At 59.9% G+C, this 18,765-nt stretch overlaps 1 protein-coding gene across 1 annotated transcript; it reads right to left on the bottom strand.

Moving 5' to 3' along the window:
- Nucleotides 1-5,459: 5,459 nt before the first annotated feature.
- On the bottom strand, nt 5,460-9,737 carry CRIP1 (cysteine rich protein 1). The gene is made up of 5 exons (XM_054834187.1): nt 9,579-9,737; nt 6,512-6,606; nt 6,345-6,402; nt 6,166-6,213; nt 5,460-5,808 (listed from the first exon to the last, which is right to left on the bottom strand). Exons 1-4 carry the CDS (start codon nt 9,616-9,618, stop codon nt 6,173-6,175), a joined length of 234 nt encoding a protein of 77 aa, XP_054690162.1. The 5' UTR covers nt 9,619-9,737; the 3' UTR covers nt 5,460-5,808; nt 6,166-6,172.
- Nucleotides 9,738-18,765: the final 9,028 nt, after the last annotated feature.

Here is an 18,765-nt window from a genome sequence, read left to right as displayed (position 1 = left end):
CTGCGCAGCAAAAGGCACAGGCTGGCAGCAGGGCGAGCATCATGCCGGCAGGAAGGGGCAGAGCAGCACAGGGGCTGTGCACAGAGGCTGCCTGCATCGCGGGGCAGGCCTGCAGCGATGCGCAGCCCCGCGCCGCCCGGGGACGGGTCGGGGACCACAGCTCCCACCGGGCACAGAGCAGCCCCAGCATCGGCTGCTGCTGAGCAGTTGTGGGCTCGTGTCTCCGCCAGCCGAGCAGCCCTCCCTGGCTGGGGAGAGGGTGGTGCCTTCCAGACCGGCCACCCTGGGATCTCCGCTGCTGTAGTCCAGCCGTTAGCACGCTCGGAGCAGCCACGTCAGGTTGCAAATAGGCATCTCCTTGCCAGAGAGCAAGGAGCTGCCTCCTGGCACCGTCCTTACCAGTGAGTGCCCGGGGTGCTGATATTGCTGGCATGGCCAGCGCACGTTTAGCACACTGAGTCACGTCACGTAACGGTTACAGATCACTGGGTCCCGGGCAGGGACCCTAATGGCTACACAAATGCTCTAGCGCAGGTTTTCCCTGGCACGGCGAATTAGTCTGCAATAGGCCTGTGCAGGGGCCGTAGCGCCGAAAATCAAGGTCAGCTCCCGGCAGTTGGACACTTAAGACAGACGTTGGCGTTTCCGGCCCTCTGATACAGGGTCTGCACTTTCAGTATGATGAGTGAATCGGGAAGGATTAGAAAAAAAGATATGAGATCTTGCTGTTCTCTGTTCTCAGGCATTTCACCCTTTTTGCTTAAATAGCCGAGTTGACATTCCTCTGCATGGAGAGAAACTCCATCTGCTCTCTTCCCCCTTGGGCCTTTATCCCAAGACTCCCCAAAGACAGACAGAGGCTTTGGTGTGAAGCTCTTATACCGTCCCCCTTGGAAACTCTCCCTGTTTCCCTGAAAATACACGAGAGGCATGAAAGTAAAACGCAGCTCTAGTGCCTCATGCAAACTTCTCTTCTCCTTGCTGGGGAAAGCCACCCAGGACCTGGCAAACACCCCCAGGGCTCTTTGCACCCAGCTCCTCTCCAGCACTGGGGATGGGGTGATGGTGGAACAGCCCGTCCCCTCCTCTCCTCGCTCCCCATTAGACCTCAGTCTCCAGTACCACGATTCATGGTCTCGGCTGCTTCTCGTTATGTGCCTGAATGTCCCCCTTACCCGGAGTCCCTCTGCCCTCAGTGTCTTCAGCTGCTTCAGTATTTGCTGTGGATGTGGTTCCCCGTCAGGAACAAGGTTTGACCCCCCCTCTTTGCCACCTCTGCAAAACCGTTTCCGCCGGTGGGATGGGGCTTCCCCGACCCGCTGCTTTGCAGAGCTGGGCTGGGAAGTTCCAGCTCACTGCACGAGCTTGCAGAGCTCCTGCTGCCCACCATCAGTTGCATGGTCCCTCTTACCATTGCCCAGAGAAGAAGCTAGATTTCTGAGGTGCTAGGAGATGGGCAGACACTTTCTCAACCTAAAAGATATCAGAGCTCTTTGAGCTTAACACAAATCAGCCTTAAAAAAATACCCGAGGCAGTGGTGAGCTGGATACCACCCAGGTACAGACCGGCTTCGTCCCCACGAGCCCCGTGCAGCAAAGAGCAGGAGCCCCTGCAGCTGCAGCCCCCCCTGCCACGCTGCCCCAGCCCTGCCTGTCCCTGAAGGGGGGACAGCTCTATTTGCAGAAACACACCTGCAGGGAAACAGACCGCTGGCCACCCCACGGCCGGTGCCTGTCCCCACCTGTGCTGCAAGGGCTGCCGTGTCCCCGAGGGGCTGGAGCCTGCATGGATGAGACACAAAATCACCGCACCGGAGGTGTGATGATATCAGTGTCCCCGTCAGAGCTGGCAGGGGAGGGGCGGCGGTCCCACCGGCGTCTCAGCGAGGCAGCGTTGAACCAGCCCCCCGGCTCCCCAGCACATGTTAGCCCAGATGTGAGCTGCAGCTGGCTCCCATGGCCACGCTGGCAGGACACGGCCCTGTCCCTGCTGAGGACAGCCCTAGGCAGCGATGCTGAAGGCAGCACCCTGCTGTAAGGCTTCCAGCCTGTCGCCCCCCTTGCCAGCTGCAGGCTCAGGGACACATCTGTGCCCTGCTTCGGATTAAGGTCTGTTCCATCTGTGCTGGGAGGAAGATGCAGGGCCAGGCAACCCCCACCAGCCCCCCCTGCCTGCACTCTGCCTTCACTGGGGGCTGAAACAACACCCCCATCTCTTACAGATCAGCTGAAGGACCCCCCAACTCCCTTTCTGCCCCCCGTCTCCTTTTTTCTTCCATACGGAAAGGGTGGGGAGCAGCAGCAGTTTAGTTTCTGAGCCCGTCCTGTTTCCTGTCCTTTGCCAAAACCTCTTCTGCTTCCCTACCCAGGGCGTTGGGGCTCGCCCGCACCCAGCTGCCAGAGGAACGGGTGATGGTGTTTGTTGTTTTTTTGTCACAGTGATTAAATGTTTATAGCAACTATCACTCTGCAATCCGCAAACTTTACTGATCTCAGCCCAAGCTTCCGAAATAATGGCAGAGGAAGCACAGCCCCTTCCTCCAGGGTCAGCAACGGTGGTGTTTCAGGTCACCGAAGGAGGGGATTTTTGTGCTCGGCATCACCAGGCTGGAGATCGCCCGACACCTTTTGTTGTCCCGACAGGCACCTCGGGGCTCGGGTTGTGTTCTGACCCCATCTGCAAAGGAAGGGATATCCCCATGGCTGCTGGCTGGTGACCAGACGGGATGTGGGGGCTGCCAGCCATCTCCCGAGGGTCTGCTCTCTGCCTCAAGCAGTGGGAGCAGCCGGTAGGTCACACCGAGCCACCATCCCTCGGCTGCTCCCCAAAAAGAGCAGGGATTTGCCCTGAGCATCCTGCTCTCACCATCTCCCCTGTTGCAGGAGCAGCATAGCTGGGGCATCACCGCACTGTGAGGGACGGGACCGTCCCAGCCTGTCCCCAGCTCCCACCGGGGCTCACAGCCGACAGCGTCGCAGACGAGCTGCGCTGGAAGCCACGCTGCTGTCTGTCTGCGCAGCTCACACTCCAGGCCACGGAGATTTACTGTTCAGTGGAGAAAAGATTGTGTCTGCTGACAGCACACCTCCCTGGCGCGCCGGCCGCTGCCGAGCCTCGCTGCACATCGGAGGGGAACGCCTGGCTCGGGCGAGGATTTCCTATCCAAACACCATACAGCTGTTTCTATTTCCTCTCTATAGACTGAAGCGAGTTTTAAAAAATCAATTTATCATGTATTTTCTTTGACCAAGGCTCCTTGCAGATGTGACCCGTGCCTGAACTGCCCAGCCTCAAGGCTGGAGCAGGCAGAGAGCGTGACTTGTACAAGCACAGCGCTCGGAGGGGAGTATCCTGGCAGCAAGTCCTGGGGCTAAACGCCATCTCAGTGGGAGTGCCTATTGCAGGGCGGGCAGAGAAATAGAACACTCAGGAAGGAATCAATACCCAAGAGCTTATCCCCAGAGCTTGCTTGAGGGACCCCCCAGTTTTTAAACCCCCCACACATGCAGCACAGAGCGAGGCAGCGGCAGGATCGGGTTTAGCTTCTTTGTGGGTTCCCTGAGGCTGCACACATCTTGCACGGTTCCTACATGCCTCCATGCACCCAGGGCAGGGAGAGCCGTCCTCAGCCACCACACCTACACCGCAAATCGGCGGCAGGGACGGAAGCACAAGGCAGCCCTGGGCAGCACACTGTGAACAGCCACGCACCGCCGCCTGCCCCAGCTGCAGCCACTGCCCACGGAAAGGGCTTTCAGCTGGAGGGCTGCATCGCCCCAGCCTCGCCCCTTATTTTTCCATACCTCTTGCTAGTACCCTGCTCATCCCTTCTGGCCTCTTGCACCTGAAATTATCTGCTTTTGAAAAGTTTTGGTGCAGGGCCTTATTGGGAAAGACCAGAAGCCAAATTGACGGGTCTCTTTCCCAGCTGGACACACTTATGCAAGCCCAGAGGATGACGAAGCTTGGGTTTGCCATTATTTTTAATGCTGAGGGTAAACGCTATCTCACTGTCACGCTCAAGGCTGCTGAGATTATATCACTGGTTTGCTTTGAAGCCCAGTTTGCAGAGGAAAGCCACGTCCTCATTGCCCCAGGGGCCGGCTGGGTGCCAGCAGCAGTGCAAAGCATGACAGTGTCTCGCTGGCTGGGAGCCGTGGGTGCTGGCGTGCCTGGGAAGCCGCTGGCAAGGGCAGCGGTGGGAGTGGGAGAGCAGGGGGCCCTTGGAGCCCTGGCTGGCTGGGAGGCTTGGTGGTGGCCGAAAAGCAATAGCCGGGGTCTGCCTTTGACACAAACATCTGCGTCTGTTGTGCTAACCGGGTGGGAGGAGAGGCAGCGCCGGCCGGTCGAGTTTGTCGCACTGAAGCATGCTTGGTGGGTGCAGAGCCTTTTGGCACCAAGTTTTAAGATGCTTATCAGATCAGGCTGCTTTGACACCGAAGATTTTGACATTAGACATGTACCTCTGACCCTTGAAGGTTTTGGCCAAGCCCCAGGAAGGCTGGCGTGACAGTAAGACATGGAGCAGTCTCTAAGGAAATGCATGCATAAACTGTAGACAAAAATATCCCAGTATCTCTGAATATGTAAATGGGGTGGCTCAGGTTAGGGAAAGTCAAGATTAAGAAACCATTTTAGAAACATCCCTCAGGTTGACATCTGTTACATCTGCCAGTTCTGTACTTCCAGTGCGGCAGAGGTTGAAACACAAAAGAGCAAAACACTTGCGAGCCAGCTCTCATTGCATAACGCTGCACCTTTGCTTTCCCTACCGAGGCGGGCTGGCTCTGCCTCGCCGGTAACCTCCACCGTATTTGGCCTTTTCGTATGGCTGCCGAGAGCGAAAGCAGCAAATACCAGGTTTTCCTGACGTGACAGTCAAGACACCTCCCTGTCCCAAAGTGCCAGTTTGGCTGCAAAGTGCCATCTCAGATCCAGGAGCAAGGAGCTGGGGGCTGCCCACGGGCACGGCTTTCCAGCACAGCACGCACTGCCAGGGGCACGTTGAGTGCTGCAGAGACCCTGGGTCAGCAGTCTCAGCCCCTCGGCCAGCAGCACTGCACGCCTCTGCTTTAACTCCGGGACAGCCGCCGGCAACAAGAGTTGGCTCGCAGTGGGAGCCGCCATGCTCTAGACTTCCGCAAATGTCGCGACACAGAGCCAGTGAAGCGGTGAGTGGGGTAGGACCTCACCCCCGAGCCCAGGGAGACCCCGACCCCGGACAAGCACCGGCACGACGCCCACCACCCCTTCCCTCGGAGCACGGTCAGGCAGCCCCTGGGGTGGGCAGCCAAGGGCAGGACCCCACGCACACCGGGAGCGAAAGCACGTGGAGCCATCGCACGGCACGGGGCTCAATCCAGAGGCCACGTCGGGTCCTTAAGCAAGCGGCAAGCGCTTTGCAAGTGAGTCCCGCAGGACCCCCGTTAACAGAGAGCACAGCGGCTACATGGGGGAAGCATCTTTCGGTCTGGGTTTATTAAAGACTGAGAATACAACTGTAGGCCCAGCCACAAGAGCTGGATGCCAGAAGCAGGGCTGGGTTTTGGCTGGAAGGGTGCGGTCTCCTCTCCAGGCGGCCTTCAGTGATATCGGCCGAATTTCCCCTCTGGCAGGGTGTCTCCACACCCCCACCCCAGCACCACTCCATCTGGAGCGGAGCCCCTCTCTGCACCAGTCCCAGCCCCAATTACTTATTGCTTTTAATGTGCTAGCCTAGTACAGAGTGAATTAAAAACAAAAATGCATGTCTGTCGCGGTGCGTTTGTGCCGTCTTCAGTCTGTGCTGGGAACCCTGGCCGTCAGACCTGGAGAGGGACGGAAGAGAGGGGCAGATGAAGTCAGGCTGGGCTGAGAGCAGAGACGTCCCAGGGACAATGGTGCTTCGGGACGGAGCCCGGCTTTGCCGACGGGCCACAAAGCAAAAGCCTTTGGCATCTGCTGCCGGAGCTAAGCGGGTGCTGAAGGTCGCTTGGGGCTGGCAGGGAGGAAGAGCTGGCACCCAGCAGGTTGCTCCCGAGCACCGGTGCGAGGGTTGGGAGTCACAGCCAGCCCGGAGAGACGCCGGGGCATGCCTGCCTTCCCCGCTTCCCTTAGCTGGGGAACAGCCCCGGCCAACCCACGCAGCTGGAGGCAGGAGGGGAGCTCCGAAGGGAGGCACCAACCTGAAGTTTACTTGAATGTGTGGCTCTCGGCTCCTCCCCGGCCAAATCCTGGAAGAGAGCCAGAGAGGGGTCAGCATCGCCGCGGGACGGCGAGCGCACCGAAGGATGCACCTCAGCCAGCAACGGGAGCCCCGAGCCCCCTTCCCCTCCCTCCACAACCCCAGCCACAGCGACCCTACCTTTGGGCCCGAACAAGGCGGCATAGCAGGGGTGGTTGCAGTATGGCTTGCCGTCGTGCTGCAGGGAGAGAGAAAGAGCATCAGCCCCGACCGCCCTTCAGCCCATCCCACCCCTCCTGCAGCCCCTAGGTGCGGGGGACAGGGACCTCCTGGGCAGCAAAACTCACCTCTGCATGGCCTCCAGACGTCAGGGTCTTGTTACACTTCTCGCATCTCAAGCAGGGCCGGTGCCAGTCCTTCCCCAGAGAAGTCACCTTCTCGGCTGCCATGGAGAGGAGATGGGTTAGTTGAGGCACCGAACAGGCGCAACAAGTCGGTTTTGACAGGTTGGCATCCCTGTCATCAAACCTAGGGAGGACATTTTGGGGTATTTTCTCAAGACGATTTGTCCAGGACAGAGGGCACCACGTTTCAAACCCAAGCGCTCGCTGTGCACATACATTGCCATGCACATCCAGGTGCCCAGATCCAAACCAGGAGTGCTATGCCCAGTGTGAACATCGCTGCATCCAAGCGGGAGGACTGACTTCTATCCATCTTCCAAAGATTCGGGGACCTCCCCACTTCCAACATCAGCCTGCAAGGGGATGAATTTCTCCCCAGCCAGCTGGAGCCCAAGCGATCACTAGAGTTGGCAGGGGCAAAGGGGGGATGCTGGCGAGGACCGGGGAGGCAAAGCCATCGCCAGAGCCTGCCAACACAAACCAGTCCCCTCGGACCACCAGCACTCTGGCCACAGCCCCGATTCTGCACACACCATGGCACACCAGAGCAGGGCTGGAGCTTGGCCGGGGCTCAGGCAGCTGTGGAGGGGACAACATGCCGTTTGCTGGAGCCAGGACGTGTTTACGGAGAGAGGGAGGAACACAGGGTGGCTTTTAATTGTGGCACGGCGGGGGAGGAGGGTATTTTCTGCAGATACATGTGCTCTTCATATTGGCAGCTGCGCTCCTGGGGATTTATTAAGTGATAAAGCAGAGCCTTCCACAGGAACCCCGTCAGAGCCAGGTCCGAGCCCTCTCCCCATGCCTGCCAAAGGAGAAGACCGAGCCGCTGCTGGCAGCGCATGCCCCAGGGGACTCCGAGCAGCCTGAAGCACCTCTTCTTTGGAGTCCAAATATGCCCACAACAGCTTATGCAAAGAGCAAGCTGGCAGCTGCAGAGGTGGGAGCGGGGGCAGTGCCCAAATGTCACGAGGCAGCCCCGCTGCCATCCCCCAGCAGCACAAAGAGCCTCCTGTGCCTGCAGCCCGGCGGGGGCCACAGTGTCCCCCCCAGGGCAGCCCCAGGAGCCCGAGCCTGGCCCGCGGACGGGCCCTCCCGTCACAGGGTTTCTGGAAGGAGCTCAGCCTCCCCACCCCTCGCACAAGCATTTGCACCAACACTTGGGCAGGAGCTCTGCCCGGGCTCACTGCAGCGGGGGCCCCCCTGGCTCTTGGCCACTCAGGCGAGATTCCCCTGGAAAGCTGGCGCTGGCTCCGCAAACCCCATCCCCAGTCCTCTTGGCATCATCACCTCCTCCCCCCTGCTCTCTACAGACAGGATTTGGCCAAAAGCAAGCCAAGGCATGCCCGAGCAGGACCGCCGGGCTCTGAGAGCCACGGGGTGCCCCGAAGCAGGGCTTGCTCTGCCTCCTCTGCCAGCACTCCTTATCTCCAGGGACGGAAATCAGGCAGCAAGCTTGGTCCTTCCAGCAGCTTTTGAACCCTCCTCAGCCTCTGCATCAACAGAGACGGTTTCACAAGAGCAGCCTGATAAGCACAGGGCCAAACCCCTCCTTGGTCAAATGGCTCCGTCCCGACGCCTCCGCGGCCGCACCTGCGGGCACAGCAAACCCAGATTGCCTCGACTGGCATTGAAGCAGACCCACAGGGACACGAGAAAGGCAGACACTGACACCAGCACCTTGGTAGCTCCTGGGATCAAGCCACGTGGGTAAATGAGGTGCCACAGGACCCTTGGCTGCAGGAGGGAGCCATGAACTGTATTGTGCCAAAACTGCACCTCAAAGCCTGGCTACAAGCAGTGAGTTCAAGTTTAGGCAGAGATGTTCCCCAACCACAGGAGCCACGTCCCCAGCAGCCCTCCAGGCAGCACCCATGCCAGACCCAGCACATGTCCTCAGGGTGGGCATCACTAACAGACACGGCTGTTTGGCAGGGAGAGCAGCCCCTGAGTTTGAGCCCCCCATTTCTTTGGCAGAGCAGCAGTAGAAGTTGGGGCGCACACACAAGCAGAGCAGATAATAAGGCAGAGAGAGCAGAAGTCAGTGACGGCACTCGGGTCCCAGATCTCTCATCTCTAGTAAATTAAAAAGCAGGGAGTGCATATAAGCTGCCCCCAGTGAACACCCTCAAGTTCAGCTAAAGCAGGGAAGCGGGGAGGTCTGGCAGATGGAGCCTGGCTGTTCCAGCTGCTGCTGCCAGCAGGGCGAGAGGCTCAAACCCTCCCAAATATCCTTGGGCAGGACAGCGGGACCACAGCACCAAAAGGAGCAGGAACTTGGAGCTTCAGCACTCTGGCTCAGAGGAAGGACATCTCCCTGAAGCCCAGAGCAGACAACAGCCCAACAAGGCTTGTGGCCAGCTTGCAACGGTGGCTTAAAAATAACACCCCAGGGCTGCCATTTTGCTGTGCTAAACCATGCAGGACAACATGTGGGCAACCCACTGACCCAGGAACATGCCCGAGGGCAGGATTCGCCCTGGGGAAGGTGCTTTCTCGCCTGCCCAGGCTTTCAAAGCAGCAGGCCTTTGGGCTCCAAACTGAGCAACCTTCAGGGCTGGCCCAGCACGGGGCTGCGGGCGATGCTGGGAGGGAAACAGGGCTGAGCTTCCGTGCTGCGCCGTGGCCCCGTCTGCAGGCTGGGGGTACCCACTGCAGCCCACACCCTGCAGCGAGGCACCTCCTTGGGTGGATTTACAGGGTCACCTACCCAGGGAACCCCGGGGACCCACAGCACAGGGGTGCACAACTTTGGAGCACCCCAAGAATTTGCATTGCTGGGGTGCACAACGTCAGGGCAACCCAGGACCCGCGGCACTGGGGTGCACAGGGACCTGTAAGCACCAGGGTGCCCGGGGGACCCACAGCACAGGGGTATGCAGCACCGGGACACCCCGAGGACCCAAAGCCCGGTGGGGTGCAGCATCGGGGCACCCCGGCTTAAGCAGCCCGACAGCCCTGCGGTCCCCGCGGGGTGGAGGCGGCCGGGGAGGGAGCAGGAAGCCCTTACCGAAGTAGACCTCCTTCTGGCAGCGGGGGCACTTGGGCATGGTCTCGGCTCGGCTCGGGGCGCCGCTCGCATCGGCTGTGGGATGCTCCGCGCCGGCCCCGCCGGAGTCACTGCGCGGCCGCCCCGCCCAGATGTGCGGCCCCGCCCGCAGCTGGAGGCACCGCCCGGGGTACAGCCCCCTGGGGTCCCAGGGCGGGGCCCCGCACCCCTACACCCCATGCAATTCCTCCGCCCTTCCTGCACCCCTTGCAACCCGCACCCCGTTCACCCTTTGCACCCCCACACCCTTCGCATCTCGCAGCCCTGCACCCCTCGCACCCCTCGCACCCCCCACGCTCTGCAGCCCTGCCCCTCCGCACCACGAGTGGCTGCACCCTGGCTCCCTGCCCGCTCCCTGCCCACACTTGTGCTGTGCAGGTGCCCGAGAGTACCGCTCTGAGTGGGGCCGGAGGTGTGATTGGCACCTCTCAATTAACCACGCTCCCAGATAAGGATTCACGGGGCGCTGACTACCAGGGCGCACCCGCTCCGAGCACAGAGCTGTTTCCTCTCAAGGGAGTGTAAAAAGTCAACCCTCAGGCAGGGTCTCCTGCCTGTGAGGAAGTTTGGGGTACGAGATGAAGCAGAAGGGAGCTATAGGGGTGTAAGCCCCTTTTGCAGGACCTCAGGAACGGCGTGGGTGGGGGACGTGGCTTGGCTCACCACGGACAGCCAGCCCATCTGCGTCGCTGACTGTTGTCATTTTATTAGGAGCGAGGACTTGCTGTTCCTTTGTGCTTGGCTGTGAAGGAAATGAAAAGCCTATCCAAAGGTCTGTTTTGTATGAAACAATCCTCCCCAGGGCACGTTGCTGTGCTGGAAAGGTCATGAAGCCTTGTGAAACCCAGCGCCAGGACGCCTAGTGTCTGCCTCCCGAAACGCAGGGCACCCCTCGCCCTCCCGCCGGCACAAACGGGGCCCTATTGACACCAGAGCCCACCGGTGGGTGCAGGAGGAGAGGCAGCAAACTGTGCCTTTATTGAATTGCTCATGTTGGAAAAGACCTTTAAGATGATCAACTCCAACCATTAACCTAGCACTGCCAAGTCCACCACTAAATACATCCCTAGGGACCACATCTACACAGCTTCTAAATACCTCCAGGGATGGTGACTCAAGCACTTCCCTGGGCAGCCTGTTCCAGTGCTTATGACCCAGCGTGGCTCCAGTCTCCCTCGTCCTGCTGGTGCTCCCCGCTGCTGCCCTTGGTCCCGGGCTCACCCCACCTGCTGGTGGCCCCGCTGCAGGCTGTGGAGCACCTCTGGCCATGCTGCTGCAAGGGCACTGCTGGGCTCAGCAGGGTGGTCAGCAGCCCGCGCTGGCGGGGACATCGCTGGGAAACCCGCTCACAGCTAGGGCACGAGTCACAGTGAGACAGTGTCTTACAGCATGGGAGGAGAAAGGTGTCCTGCAAGGACTGCTGCCTCCACCCTGCCTCCTCCCCATCCTTACCACCCCAAGGCCCCACACACATGCAAGCACCGTATTTTGTCCGTGCCACATCCCCCTGCACCAAGCCACAGCACCCCACAAGGGCCCAGCTGCATTGCCCAGGCCAAGACCCCCTCCCTGCACCACATGGGGTACAGCTGGCACCCTGATGAAATACAGGGGACAGAGCACATCCTCTCCCCTCTCTGGTGGCCCTGCTTCCCCTCCTAGATGGTGCCAGGCTACTTTGAGGCTACTGCCCAGCTAGGACAGCCGTCTTCAGCTCTGCTCCCTTTTAAGGCAGGTTTTGTGCCGGCAGGCAGCTGAAAACTGGCCTCTCGCAGGTCTCCTCCGGCTGGCCCAGCCCTGCGGCCAGTCCCCACGGACCGCTCAGCCCACGGCAGGAACGCTCCTGTCCCAGCCAAGGCAGCCCGTGCCCACGCACAGCACCGCACACTGGCTGACCCGGCCGAAGCAGAGCCCGGCCACCCTCTCCCCTCGGATCCCCCATGCACTTACTGGAGGCTGTTCACACAACAGAACGGGCACAAAAACGGCGACAGCTCTCACAAAGCAGGCGCCGCCGAGCCGCGCACTGCTCTCTGCCAGCCCTGCCTGAACGGGCCTTTACGCCTGGCAGCCGCCCCCCCAGCCCCCCTGGTTTAGCATGGCCAGCCCTGCCGCAGGGGTGCGCACACCTCGGGCTACCCCCAGCCTGCTTCGTGATGGGGGTGAGCCAAAGCGTGGTGCCAGCACGTGGTAGGCTGTGCAAACCTGCAGAAATTGCTGCAAGCCAATATCAGGGTGAAGGTTGCCGTGGGTCAGTAGCCCCAGTTTCTGTACCCCACTGGGGCTGTGCATTCATCCTGCTCGTCGCCACTGCCCTGCTCTCATCCCATCGATCGGAGGGCACGCACGGCAGCAGGACAGCTTGGCAAAGCCGTCTAGCAAAGGGCCACCGGTGGGGAGGGAAGATGGGCTGCAGGTGCTCCCGGAGCACGGCAGCACCTTGGGAGCCTGCAGCATGCAGTCTCTTGCTAGTTTTACAGGGAGCGAGTCCATAAACACTCCTAATGCCGCTGTGCGAAACCCATCAGCATGCTGTGGCAGGGCAATAAACCGAGCCCTTGCCGGCCCGTGCTGGAGGGAGGTGTCTGGAAACGCTGTGGCAGCCTGACGTTTGGGGTCACCTCTCCCCCGTGTCGCGACTGTTTGCGAGCTGTTTCAGAAGGGCAGTGAGCAGAGCCAGCTCATCTGTCTGCAGCGGGACACCACCCACGGCGCTGTGCCCACAGACACGGTTAAGGGCAGGCAGCGGGCAGGCTCTGGTGCTGGGCAGAGATGGCTCCAGGGACAGCAGGAGAGGGGCAGGGGTGAGGTCTTCAGCAAAGCCAGGTCCCAGCCAGAGCATTGCTTCAACTCAAGGTTGATAGCCTGCCAGGGAAACAACTCAGCCAACGAGAACAGCCTCCTCAGCAAACCACAGCATTATCTTATCTGGAGACCTTGTTCCAGCTAATTTAACCATTAGAGCTGAGCATGCCTCAGCTGTCCGTACCCTCTGATATCAATCTCTGGGTGAGGTTCCATCCCAGAGCATCAGGCGCCAGCGTTCCCCGATGGCATAGCAACAGCCCTCAGAAAAATCTGGGCTGTCCCATTTGTTTGGGTGATGTTTTTACGGCCAGGGTCCCCTCCCCGGTCCTTTAGCGAGCACTGGCAAGAGCCAGCATCAGCTTCCCCAGGTCCATCTGTGACGTATTTGGTGCAAGGTCCTCGCAGCCCCCAAGGACTCCCCAAGAGTTTCGCAAGGTCCTCGCAGCCCCCAAGGACTCCCCAAGAGTTTCCCAAGGTCCTGGGGCAGGGTTGCAAGGCAAGAGCTCCTGGGCACGCCGGAGCTGTGGGCACATGCTGCCTGCCCAAATATTCCCCTCCAGCAACTTGGCCCCTGGTGATTACTGGAGTGATGACTGGAAAAGTCACTGGCATTTTAGCAGGCAGGGCGGGTAACATAAGCCGATTTGGGTTTGTTTTGCTAACATAGCAAGAAAAAACAGCTATTTCTGCATAGCAAACCAGCCCATCTGCCAGGGCGGCAGCTCCCAGCTCCCCTCCTGCCCCCCTCTCGCTGGAGCAGGGCAGGGGGTCCCACACTTCTCGCTTCACAGACCCCCCCCAGCACGCTTGCACGGGGGGGAAGCCGATGCACTGATGAAGGCACAACCCTTATCTCATTTCTTCCCCAGCCCTGGATCCTCCCAAGCTGGGTCCCCCCCCTGCAGAAAATGTGACTAAGGAAAATCCCGGAGCAGCAGCAGGGTGCTGCACTAGTAGGGCGCACGGGGCAGCGGCGGGCTGGAGGCACAGTCGGCGCGTTCCCAGCGCTCACACAACTGCAAAAATCTCCCTCCCTGACTGTATTTCAGCCTACACTTGTGCAAGCCGAGGGCCCACTCAGCCAAGATGATTTGTTGTAAAACATGCTATACCCAGCCCAACACGGGGCTCTAATTTGACAAGAAAATTATAGGGTGGCTCAAAAAAAGCCCAGCAGAGGCTGGCAGGGAGCTGCCAGACGCATGATCCCATCAAAAGGCCCGCGAGATGCCGACGCCGTGGCGCTGTGAAGCAGCACGGGGTACCCCATGGCAGGGGGCCGGCGCGCACCACCCCCACCACCCCCCCCCACGCTCGCCTTCAGTCACCTCCAGATTTGCACGCAGCTAATCCCATTACCGGCTGGGAAAACAACAGCACGAAGGCGGCTGTCAGGGCAAATTACACCCTAAGGAAAAACTCTGGGGCACGTCTTCATAAAGCTGACAGGCAGCCGACAGCGAGGAGGAACTGGGAACAGGACAGCGGGGAAAGGTCCCGAGCAGGGCTTCTTGCACCCACCACAGCATGGGAGCGGGGTGCTCGAGGAAGGGGCTCGGAAAGGACCACCGTGGGCACGCTGGCGGGGAGCCCAGCGCACCCACCAGCACCCTGCCACTGGTGCTGTAAAGCCCTGAATGGTTTGAGCCTGCAAAACACGCTCGCTGCCGTGCCAAAATCTGAGCTCGCTGCCCTCCTGGACACAGTGCCAAGTCCCATCCCACCGTGGGCACGGGCAATTTCTAGCAGAAACTGTAAAAAACATTTCCAGGCTGGTTAAGGCATCTGGCTGCCCGCAGCAGTCACTTGTCAGGTCAGCTCTCAAGCTCAAGAGCCGGGGCGTGAATTATTATCGCACGGTTAATATTACACCACGTGAGCAATAACAAACACAGGAGCCCCAGGGCCAGCTCACGGCCCGGCGAGGCGCTGCCGTGCGGCACGAGGACTCTGCGGGGATGGGGGGAGCCCTGCTGCCAGGAGAGTGCAGGGCTGCATCTGGGGTTTCCATCTGTGGGACAGAAGAGCGCGGTAGCCCTCACCCGCCTCTCCAACCCCTCCAAGTCCCAGCAACATGGAAAATCTCCTCCAATTTCATCCAGGCACTGCTCCCCCAGCCTCCCTGCGTACGGGCTGGCCAAAGTCTCCACTACCATCTGCTCTTTGCTGCAAGCTTTCCGTTAGCAGCAGCCCAAGGAAACCTCCTGGCTAGATCCTTCTGGGGGAGGGCTCGGTGCATTTTCCTGGCATGGCCTCGGCTGTTTCTGTTGTGGCTATCGCAGGATCATCGAGAAAGCAACGCCCACTGCTTTGGGAAGCTGCTCAGCACCCGTGAGGCATCGCCTCTGCCTGCCAGGGAGATGCTCACCCGTGCTGGTGACTGGCAGGGAGCATGGGCACTGCTCGCAGAAGACCGGTGCCAGGGACCATCTCCCCAGCCCTGCCCTGGCATGGGCTGTTTGCCGGGCAGCACCGTTTGCCCTGGGCTGGGTGCAGGCTGTCGATGCCACACCTTTTATTCCTGGTTAAAAATTCACTGGGGGCGAGGCAATGAGGTGCAGAGGTGTTTGCTCTCTCTGTCAGCACGCTGCTCAGCATGGTCATGGCGTGATGGCAGCACAGGGAGGGGAGACAGCTGCCAGCCCTGCCTGGGATATAGCCGTTCCACCCTGCCTTACCCAAGAAATGCAGGGGGTCAGGACAGAGCGAGACGAGAGCAGCCATGCGTGGGTTTGCATACCCATCAGCAGCGTGACCACCTCCATCCCGCCAGCACAGGTACTCCTCTCCCGGCAAGCAGCCCCAGGACACTCCAGGAGCCCTCTGAGAACTGCTCACCCCACCTGGAGAGCAATTGGTGATATAAAGGCTGCTGCAGAGCCCAGCCCACATCCTGGGGGGAAATTCCCCCACAGACACCCCCAGGTAGCAACAGGCTGGGGATTTGCTGAGGGATGGGAGCCAGCACCTTTCCTGCCAGCTCCACGGCCAGGGTCTGCACCAGCGGGTCTCCCTGCACGCCAGCCCAGTGCACTGCGCTGGCAGGGGGGTTTGCAACCCAAATCATCTTTTGCTTGCCGTTCTTCCTCCTTCATTCCTGCCTGCTCTCCTGCACCCTCTCCGGTATTTACACCCATTCCTTTAACCTCTCCCTGGGGCCAGGTAAAGCCCAGCCAAGCCAGGGAAGACCAACACCACTTGCTTCAGGGAGCATCGGAGCCACTGCTTGGCCCTCATGGAAGCAAGCTGTGCTTACTGGGTCACTTTTAATATCCCACCTTAAATCACCTCTTCCAGCACTTCATCCCTTTTGGCTTCTATTTATTGAATTCCCAGCAAATGTTTTATATCTGTCTTGCTTCCCTGACCAGCTGTGCTGCTCCAGCCCCCAGCACGTCTGAGCCACAGCCACACCACCCTGTCATCTCCCTGCCTTCCGGGCACTCCTTCACACTGCAACCATTGCGTGCCCCCTCCCTGCACGAACTAGCTCAGACATCGTGGGATGGGGCTGCCCTTGTCATTCCTACCCCCGCCGAGTCCCTCCCTGGTGTTTTCCACGCAGGCACCCTGCCATGCCCCTCCGGGACCAGCCGCTGTACACTCACCCGTCCCTTTTCCAGGTCACCAACAACAGCGTGAGCAACGCAGCTCTGTTTCTAATGGCATGGGCGCCCTCAGCTTTCTGTTGAGAAACACCACTAGGTGACAATCCTGCTCCTCCCGCAGCTCAGGGACACCCAGACTGGCACCCCTCACCAGATTACTCCCAAAAGAGGCTGGTCCCATCCTGACAGCTGGTGGGATCCCTGCACTGCAAGGCACAGCTCCCCGCTGAGCTCCACAGAGTAGTTGCCCGGGACAAGCTCACAGGGCTTGGGGGATTTCCAAGCAAAGCTGCAACCACTTTGTTCTCTATTTTCTTCTGTACTCTGGAGAGCATGTCTGTAATCACCAGAGCCCTCCAATTTTTTTATCCCACTAGCAAGTCTGAGCTGAAAAAAAAAATAAAATAAAATACTTGACATCCCTGAGGGTCAGGATGTTTTCCAAGCCATAAGTAAAGGGGCATTCTCAGCATTTTCATAGGTCTCCCAAAAATATATACAAAAGTGCACAAAGGATTAGAAGCCAGAGCTGCATTCTCTGCTTGAGCAGAGTGCTGCTCTGCTGCATCAGTGCCCCAGCCCCTACACCAACCCATCAGCACAGGGACACCCCAACTCCTCAGCAGGGACACAGATAAGCCACCTCCTGCCATGAGGGGTGCTCAGCCCCCCCCACTTCATCCAGGTGGAGGGACAGTGAAGAGACATCTCCCACCAGGAGCCTGAGCAGCCAGGTTGTCCCCTTTGGGGTAGCAGGAAGCTGTGATGGATGCAGGCTTCCTGGCATCCTCTTGCACAGCAGAGCTGAATTTTGTCTATTTTTAATTTAATTGCATTCCCCCAAATAAAACTCTCATGGGGAAAAAAAAAATTGTAAGAAAGAAAAAATAAAAAATAAGCCAGCCCCAAAAGAAAATAAAACCCTGTATTTGATAGCTGCTGCCTGGGAACAGACGGCAGCCAAGATGCTGTACCTGCCCTGCCCTGCCCTGCCCTGCCCTGCCCCCCTTCACACCCAGAACTAACCCAGGCACCCCCCACCCCCCCAGACTACCCTCCTCCCTAGCTCAAGACCACTGGCTTAAATAGCCCCAGCAGCCCTGCATCAGCTCCTTCCCATCCCACCATGCTCGCCGTCTCAGGTGAAGCCCCAGGTGTGCCCAGTTCCCCCCGCAGCGAGCATCCTGCACGGAGGGGCTGGGGAGGGAGCGGGCTGCTTGGCTCCTCACCAAGGGGCCAGTGCCGGTGCCCGCAGGCGAGGATGCTGTTCGGCTGCAGGGCTGGGCTGGGTGCACGGCGTGGGGCCAGGCGGGTGCTGGGGAGGGCAAACCCCCCCCCAAGCTGCAGGCAGGACGGTGGGCAGGAAAATCAGCCTGTGCAGCTCATTAGGAAACCTCCCTCCTGCAGGATATTGCCACAGGCTAGTAAAATGGCTGGCATATTAAGCTTGTTAATTAATGATGGTAAATAATGCTTGCAACGAGAGCTGGATTCATGCCGAGAGCTTCATCGGCAGTGGTGCTGGGTCCCTGGTGGGTGATGGGCAACCCCCCCACTCCAGCACTACTGCTTCTACATGGGGTAAACTTGGCAAAGTTTGGCTACGAGGGCCTGGCTCTCTTCTGCGGGTCAGGGAAGGAGCTGGCAGAGCAACGCTGCTCTGATTTATGCGGTAGCCTTGTCCCCTAAAGCATCACAGGGGTCAAGTCTCTATAGAAACCCACCAAAACATGAAAACACACCCTCCGCTCCCCGGCCCGGGAACCGCGCTGCCAGGCCCTCTGTGGCTGGGAAAAGGCTGCGTGCCGCTGGGATTGCTGCCGGGAGAGGGAAAACCAGCGACTCCCACGCCCGCTGCGCTGCCTGAGCCCCGCGGATGCCACTGCGGCCGAATGCTCCCCGCAAGCACGATGCACGGGCAGAGCCAGCGTTCCTGTTCTGCAGTGCCCGCTGCGTTTCCTGGCTGTGCCCAGGAGAGGAGCAAGGCTGGGGGCTGTGGCCAGCACCCACCCACCCCTCTCCTGCTCGGTGATGGAGTAGCTCCAGGGCTGAGCCTGCTACAAGGATGCAAGACATTGCAGGGGATACCAGGTCCCTGTTTTCCTCAGGAAACGGGGCCAGCGGGGTGCCTGCATCCCTGGGGGTACAGCCAGCGGGCAGCACAACGGGGATCTGGCAAGAACCCGCCGGAGGGGATGAGCCGGAGCAGCGGTTCCCAGAGCCGGTGTTTGCCTTGGCAGCCCCAGCCCTGCGCCGGGCTTTTCAGACACCGAGCTCCTGGGGGGAATGGCTCGATGTCTAAAACCAGGCCTGGCAGCAGGGCTGGTATCTGGCTGGGGACATGGCAGGTCCCAGGGGTTGGGAGGGGGGGTGGCCCATGCCCCATCCTGCATTCCTGCCCTGCTGCTGCTGGGCTGGGCTTTCCCACCGACAGCCCCGCTCGGGTGCTCGGGTGCTACGCCTGCTCAGCAAGCCCAGGCTGGGGGGGAACAGTGTCCCCTGCTGTTAACATCCCTCTCTCAGTTTTCCACCTTGCAAATCTGGGGAGGATCCCATCCCATCCCATCCATTCCCTTCCCATCCCATCTGTAGGGCCGGCACAGCCTCCTACAAGCCCATCCTGCTCACAGCCTGGGAACTGGCCACGGCTCGTGCTGCACCAAGAGCAGCTCGGGCTCGGCCGCAGCTAAGGCTGCTCCGTCTTGCCGCAGGAGGAGCCAGCTGGGGCAGGA

Source organism: Grus americana, chromosome 8, assembly GCF_028858705.1.
Source record: "Grus americana isolate bGruAme1 chromosome 8, bGruAme1.mat, whole genome shotgun sequence".
Lineage (NCBI taxonomy): Eukaryota > Metazoa > Chordata > Aves > Gruiformes > Gruidae > Grus > Grus americana.
Note: the sequence above shows the minus strand (reverse complement) of the source record. Positions and strands in the feature narration are given on the sequence as shown.

Excerpts from the sequence above, each read along its gene's own strand:
- CRIP1 (XM_054834187.1), bottom strand. The coding sequence starts at position 9,618 with ATGCCCAAGTGCCCCCGCTGCCAGAAGGAGGTCTACTTCG. Across the intron at positions 6,607-9,578 it reads CCAGAAGGAGGTCTACTTCG|CCGAGAAGGTGACTTCTCTG; the intron begins GTAAGGGCTTCC and ends TCTCCATGGCAG. Across the intron at positions 6,403-6,511 it reads CGTCTGGAGGCCATGCAGAG|CACGACGGCAAGCCATACTG; the intron begins GTGAGTTTTGCT and ends CTCTCCCTGCAG.